Source organism: Coregonus lavaretus (assembly GCF_964263955.1).
Source record: "Coregonus lavaretus genome assembly, chromosome: 16".
Taxonomy (NCBI): Eukaryota; Metazoa; Chordata; class Actinopteri; order Salmoniformes; family Salmonidae; genus Coregonus; species Coregonus lavaretus.
This window is the reverse complement of record NC_140003.1, coordinates 19,924,411-19,931,362: the sequence shown is the minus strand read 5'-3', so window position 1 is coordinate 19,931,362 and position 6,952 is coordinate 19,924,411. Positions and strand designations below refer to the sequence as shown.

At 39.7% G+C, this 6,952-nt stretch overlaps 1 protein-coding gene across 1 annotated transcript in view; it reads right to left on the bottom strand.

The window, feature by feature from the left end:
- Nucleotides 1-452: 452 nt before the first annotated feature.
- LOC311143607 (methyl-CpG-binding domain protein 5-like) overlaps nucleotides 453-6,952 on the bottom strand; it is a 52,653-nt gene continuing 46,153 nt past the window's right edge. Inside the window, exons 7-10 of the mRNA XM_084179460.1 lie at nucleotides 4,958-6,007; nucleotides 3,660-3,736; nucleotides 3,446-3,521; nucleotides 453-3,263 (exon numbers count right to left, since the gene is read on the bottom strand). Coding sequence (XP_084035586.1) covers nucleotides 3,201-3,263; nucleotides 3,446-3,521; nucleotides 3,660-3,736; nucleotides 4,958-6,007 — 1,266 coding nt within the window. The 3' untranslated portion in view covers nucleotides 453-3,200. The remainder of the gene's footprint in view (nucleotides 3,264-3,445; nucleotides 3,522-3,659; nucleotides 3,737-4,957; nucleotides 6,008-6,952) is intronic.

The window sequence follows — 6,952 nt, the reverse complement described above, 5'->3', positions numbered from 1 at the left end:
CACACTTTTATATTTGCCTGGTACAGTATTACGTTTAAGTTGTGTTGAAAAACATGTAGAACATAATTGTGGGGATTGTTCACTTACACCAAACACTAGTAAACTTCAAGTAGGCCAATTCCAGGTACCCATGTCATTTGCAACAGTTGAGCCCAGCATGATCTGGTTTAAGATCAATACAAATGTTGCCAATCATTTCAAAATTGCAGAGGGTAGTTGTCGAATAATTGACAGTTCACTTAATAGTGTGAAAACATATCCTTTTGAAACAAAATCTAATATTTTATTGCCTTAGTCTTCCACATTTAAACTGGCAATATAAAATACAGATGTGTTTGGATATGTGGTGAATTAGGGTAGGTGGGTTGAAATTAGTAGCTTGAAGGGGACAATCTGATGCAATGACTGGAAGAGACTAACACAGATGTACAATATAACAACGTAAGCCACAGTTGATAGAATACATTTTTTATTGCAAAATTAATGCAATACTTTGTCAAATTTGTAAATCCCTTTCGAACAAACACCATTAAAAGATTTTGAACAAAGCATAATAGCCACCTTTACTGTGTGTAATTTCAGGCACACTTATCTAAATTTAAAACATTTCTGCTGGAGAAGCAGAAAAGGAAAATGCTACAGCTGTTATGTATTCAGAAAGATGTACTGAAAACAGAAGAAGAACCTCAAGTACAAAATATACTTTGATGTTGGTGCCATATTATGTGACGGTTACATTACCAAATTACTAACAATGCATATCATATTTAAAATGAAAATACTTTACAAAAATGTAAAATCTTTTCCCACTGTAAAACCATTAAAAACAACGTGGGCCACTCAGCCTTTACCATATGTTTTGAAATAAAGAGCATAAAACGGACATTTAAAACCATATTCAATAAATAGCTAATTCAAAAAAGATATTAGAAAATATTTTGTTTCAATAAAGGAGGGCAAAACATTTATTCCATATAAACACAATCACTCAAGATCACTACAATGGACAAAAAGTTTGAAATGGAAGACATAAATAAACTATTTACTTTGTCCATGGACTAGCGGTGGCCTCTCTTCATATACCCCCAATTTTAGGATTAAGAGTGCAATATTATATATTTATAAACAAAATGGATATAATGTTGATGACATACTCGTTTTAACACTTGGTAACCTAACTATTACATTTTAGGATGCCCGGTTGTTCTGTTAGGATTGAACACAGATTACTTGATATTGTATGTTAAATACCACAAATTGGACAAACATGTACATTTCTCAGTTTTACAATTTCAGATTTTCACAAGACTGATCAAATCAGAAGGTGCCCCTCCTGAGTCAGGGTATTAAGTACAGAAAATGAAGTTCACTATTTTAAAATAAACATTTTACAATTTCTTCAGGCCGTGGGCGTATACTCAGTGTTGACACAAGTGAGAAAAAAAGAACACTATATGCACATACTGAATGTCCAAAAATGTACACTTCATAAATAAACACAAATATATAAATGTATATTTATAAACCACTGACAGAATATTTATCCATATATAGGCTGTTCATTTGTTTTAAGAGAAAAATATATAATACTCTAAGGCTTTTCAGAGCGTACAACTCTCATTAGTATTATTGCTAAGTAACCAATGTATATCTACAAATAAATATGGGATTCATAAATAAATTATAAAGTACAAAAGCAACACAAATAATGAAAATCAACAAAATGAAGGCCACTAATTCAATAGAGTATTAAAAAGATAAATAATAGAAACTTAAAGTCTTAACTTGTTATACGGCATAGCTTTGGCAGCTGGGAATTGTAGCATTGGATATAAGGCTCGGATCAAAGTTCACTCATACTTTCTTGGGTCGTTTAAACTGTCTTTGCAGAGCAAAGGAAACCAATGAGTATACTACTGATCTCTTCTGGCCTGTAAATGTGCAGTCCTTACTATTAAGGCATTTTGACCCTTGAAATGACACATTCAAGGGTAAAACACAGAGAAATGCTCAATTAAATGATTTGATAGAGAAAATAAACAGCTTAATACTTTTTGCACCATTTAAATATGAACATAATTGTAGGTTAAACACTAGTGGCAGAACCGTATATTACAACTGTTGCTATTGAATACTTTGTTTCAGAATGCATGTACTGTATACCACACAAATTAGTTTATACTTTACAATAACTTTTTTTTAAATTACATGAACAAACACATACTGTCAAAGTCATTTTGCAGATATAACACAGATCTTCTGTTTATCAAAAATATTCAGAGAAAATACATTTTACTTTGGGAGTACAAATAATGTAACTTAGAGGCATATTTCAGACTCCTTCCCTTGATGGCTTTTTCTTTTCTTGGATAACATGGACAAAAACAAAAACAAGAACAAAGAAAAAGGAAATGTAAGAGAAAGAGAAAGTATTTGCATGTCCTTCTATATTCAGATAAAGGATATACGGTGGGTCTATCTTCAAGTCTTCCAATTTCCTTTTCTTGGGACTCACTCTATATGCCTTCCCAGCAGGACAAGATCATCCTTACTGGCTGCATGCAAATGAGAATAGTGTCTATTGAAGTTCAACATCATAATCCTTCAGCTGTTCAATGCTTAACAGCATGTTTCAATAGATCTGTATTAGAAATGCCTTTTTGCTGCTTTTCTTTTGAAAAATGAAAGCTCTGGCCGCACCGTTTTGTGAAAAATAAAAACATTAGGAGAACCATATATAGTTTTGTATTCATATGTACATAAGAAAATTAGCATTAAGTCGACTCATCGATGATAATACTGAACAATATATACAATTAACCACCGAATATAATGCATAATCTAAAATGCCTCAGAAATATTTGGACCAACTATTTCCTTATATGTAGAATCTCATTTTCCATAAGGACAAGCTAGCTGTGGATATATCACAGCTATTATTTTGCAGCTATGTTCCTCCATCTTTTCTTGTACTTTCTTCACTGTCAGTGTCTTGGTGGTGGTCAAGGTGGAAGGAGTGTTGACTCTGATTGTAGCACTAATCCAGTTGGACTAAGTACCAAGCTGATGCAACAGACTAGACAATGGTCGCTACTATTGCACACACTAGCTAGCGATTCCACATCGGCTACACGAGACCCATTGGCTAGATGGACCGCTACCCAGCAGGACACTAAAGTAACGGATCCACACATTTACTGTCATCTGGAGATCTTCCTCCTCTTGGGTTTAGTGGTCTTGACTTGTCGGTCTCTCTGTGACATCTGGTGCACCAAAGAAATGTGTGGGGGTGGGGGGGGGGGGGGGGGGGGTGATGGAACACCATCTTTAGATAGACTGTAGACATAATGAGAGGCTCACACACGTTTGGGCACCCAAAGGTCATGTCTAAAGAGGTGTGTACAGGACACACAATAACCAAATCACAGTGAATCGGAATACTCACATTGCCTGTCATCTTATCCAGCTCACACATAGCCTCCTGTATAGCAGCCTCTAGGTGGTTATTCCATTTTCGACCACTGTAAGAAAGACATTTTACATTTTAGTCATTTAGCAGAGACCATATTTGTATTACTTTATCTTCATCCCTCATCTGATAAAAACATTGTACAGGGACAGAATAAAGCATAATAGCATATTCATCTAGGGTAATTTACTTTCTAGTTATCTTGTTTGCTTTGTGTAGTGTCTCCAGATCCTCTGTTAGTGTCCTCTGGAACTTCTCTGACTCTACCTGAAGGCAAGTAGAAACAACATTACCAAACACCGGGGGAATAAAACCAAAACATCACCTGTTGATCATTAGTTGGTAGAGCATGGCGCTTTTAACGCCAGGGTAGTGGGTTTGATTCCTGGGACCACTCATACGTAAAATGTATGCACAAATGATAAAAGCGTCTGCTAAATGGCACATTATTATTCCCTGAACAGGCACAGTTACACAGCCAAGTGAAACCAAAAGCCCCAACATTACATTACCCTGTCCACAGAACAGAAGTTCTAAATGAGTTTGCAGAATGACTCAGGTCAAAGCAAGCAATGACTTATTTCACAATTCATAATTATAATGACTCAACTTCAATAAAGCTTTATTGTCTAATGACTAACTTGCAAGTTACTTTAACACCAGGTAAGACAAAGAGCATTCAATAATTGTCTAATTAAAAGAGGCAGCATCTTGTCCTATCCTTCCTAACTGCTTTTAATTTTATTTACTCAACACAATGGGTCAGATTCATTAAAATAGCTGTCCACACAGGCCTGTAAAAGGGGTGGGTATTGCAAATTCATCCACTATTGTATATTATCTGCACAGTCAAACTAGGCATGAAACCAAACTGAAATAACACCTAGCCCCAATGTTAGCTTAAATAATATGGGTAATTCCAGGAAAAATTTAATAAAGTACATTCCCTCAAGGATTCCCACACTGAAGTTCCTGAACAGTAGCTCTGAAAATAAAACTAACAAAACACAGTAGGCAGTGAATAAATTCAAGCAATGGATGTCGACAGACAGGTGAAAATGGTGGTAGAATGACCTCTGGGAAGGTGTCAAACCCATTATGCTGTTTTACCCTGATGTTAATTCCTTGGTGTCTCCGAGGCCTTTGACTGTGCCACAGAGCAGAATTGGGGTGTTTTTTTATGCAGAACACTGTGGGAGTTCTTCCCTCTCCCTGTCATGCTCTTTGTGAGGAATATAATATATTTCAGGGACATGCCATGCCTAGTGCCTACGTATTTTTAAACTCCCCTCTTATACAAAGCATTATTTTGCCATCATCAAAAAAACTGGTAATGTGTACAGTAGTAGTAGCAGCAACAGTTTAATGTCAAATTGTGTTGTAACTGAGGCTGGAATTGTGGCGGATACCGCCACTTCTTTATCTGATGTAGTCATGTGACCAATCATAATTGATCACACCAAAACACCGAGTACACAACAAGCTCACCTTGCCCTGCATGCCATTCACCATCCCAGGGGAGTACATGTGCCCCACGCTCCCCATTTTGCCTGGCCATGGAGGGAAGCCTTTGCCCTGGCACCAGAGCAGATCTCCCGGGTAGTGGGCCTGAGTTCTGGGCCTGTGGTGGAGCAGGAGCCCCTCACTGGAGGAAGGAGAGTCCCCAGGCCTCAGGTCCTCCTCGCCGCTCAGGCTCCCGTTCAGGTGCCCATTGTAGTGGTGCCCATTGAGGTGCCCATTGAGTTGGCCATTCAGATGTTCGTTGTAGTGGCTGTAGTCCTTGGTAAAGTGGCCCTCTGGTGGGACAGAGGAAGAACCAGGGGACAGGCTGGGGTGTCTGGAATGTAGTCTTCCCGAGGTGAGGCCTCTACCATTGCCATTCATATGGGCATACAAGTCACTGGGGAAGTGCAGTGCTGTTTGATCCTGAGGGCCTAAGTGGACCTGGGCCTGACCTTTGGGCCTCTCTGGGTAGGTGCCGTTTCTGCTCTGGGCTAAGGAAAGCGGTTGGAGGAGCTTGTCGTTACGCCACAGACCAGCCTGCTCCTGGCCCTCCGCCTGCCCGTCCCATTGTCTTCTTTGGGCTCCATGTCGCGGCGAGCGGAATCTGATAGGAGCTTCCATAGCAACAGGGGAGAAGCTGTTGTTGTTCCGTTCAGGGGTCTTCTTGCGGGGCCGACCCACCTTGGGTTGGTGTCGGGGCTCTGGCACTGGCTCCTGATATGAGCGGAGGGGGCCATGAATGACAGAGTTAACAGCATGGGAGAGGTCGACAGGCTCGCCGACAACAGAAGCAGCGAAGGTACCACTAGCACCCGTTGATGTGATGACATTAAACGTGCTCTTGCTATCCGTGCCCATCGCTGGCCTGTGGATGGGATCAATAACTTCTCCCCCACCACCGTGAAGGTCCTGGGCAGCCTGGTATTCTTGATGACCCTCCTGGAGACAAGGGGCACCGGGTTGGGACATGGACATCATCCCCGGTCGACTCATCATAGTTCTGTTTGGCAGTGGAATCCTCTCAGGCAAACCCACCTGTAACAAGAAGAGAGGGAGAGGTTCAAACATGTTGAAAGTAGCTAGGTTTCCATCCGATTTGCAACAGATTTTCATGCAAATATTCAAAAATATGCATTTTTGAATATTTTGATGGAAACACAACAGAGATGTGTTTCCATCAAACATACTTTTTGCGGATAAAAGGCTGTGCGTGATGACATAGTGCACATTACATTATTATTTTTTTGCTGTTAAATTCCCATGTACCGGATGAAAAATACAAGTTAGATGGGTTTCCATCGCATTTTCATCTCTACTGATCGTTTTGTCACAAAAACTGTTATATAGCAAATATGCCCACTCCGGTATTGGCACGTGCGCTCTAGCCAACACCTCGCAGATAAAGTGCAGGTAGGCTACCTACATGATGAGATTATTATGGATTATGCAATAATATTTGTATTTGTCAAACGGCAGCCAAGCATCGATCATCATGTCACCAGAATATGACCCTCGATATTTATTGGAAATAATAATAATAATAATATGCCATTTAGCAGACGCTTTTATCCAAAGCGACTTACAGTCATGCGTGCATACATTTTTGTGTATGGGTGGTCCCGGGGATCGAACCCACTACCCTGGCGTTACAAGCACCGTGCTCTACCAGCTGAGCTACAGAGGACCATGAAGGAGCATGAAGCTCATCACCTTGCACATTCACCAACCTGTGAAGTTCATCATAACTTATTTCATCTGTAGCCTAATAAACTGCATGGTTTCCCCAGCCGTAGTGGGAGGACCACACAACATATCATCGTGTGACTCCAAGTTTACTTCGATATGATGGTTATTATATCAATATTTGCGCATGAAGGCGTTTCCACCACCATTTCTCGCATAATAAATGTTTCCAACAAAAATGTCCCACCATGTCGAACAAACAAATTGTCTGTTGGGATTTTTTAAATTGTACTGGCA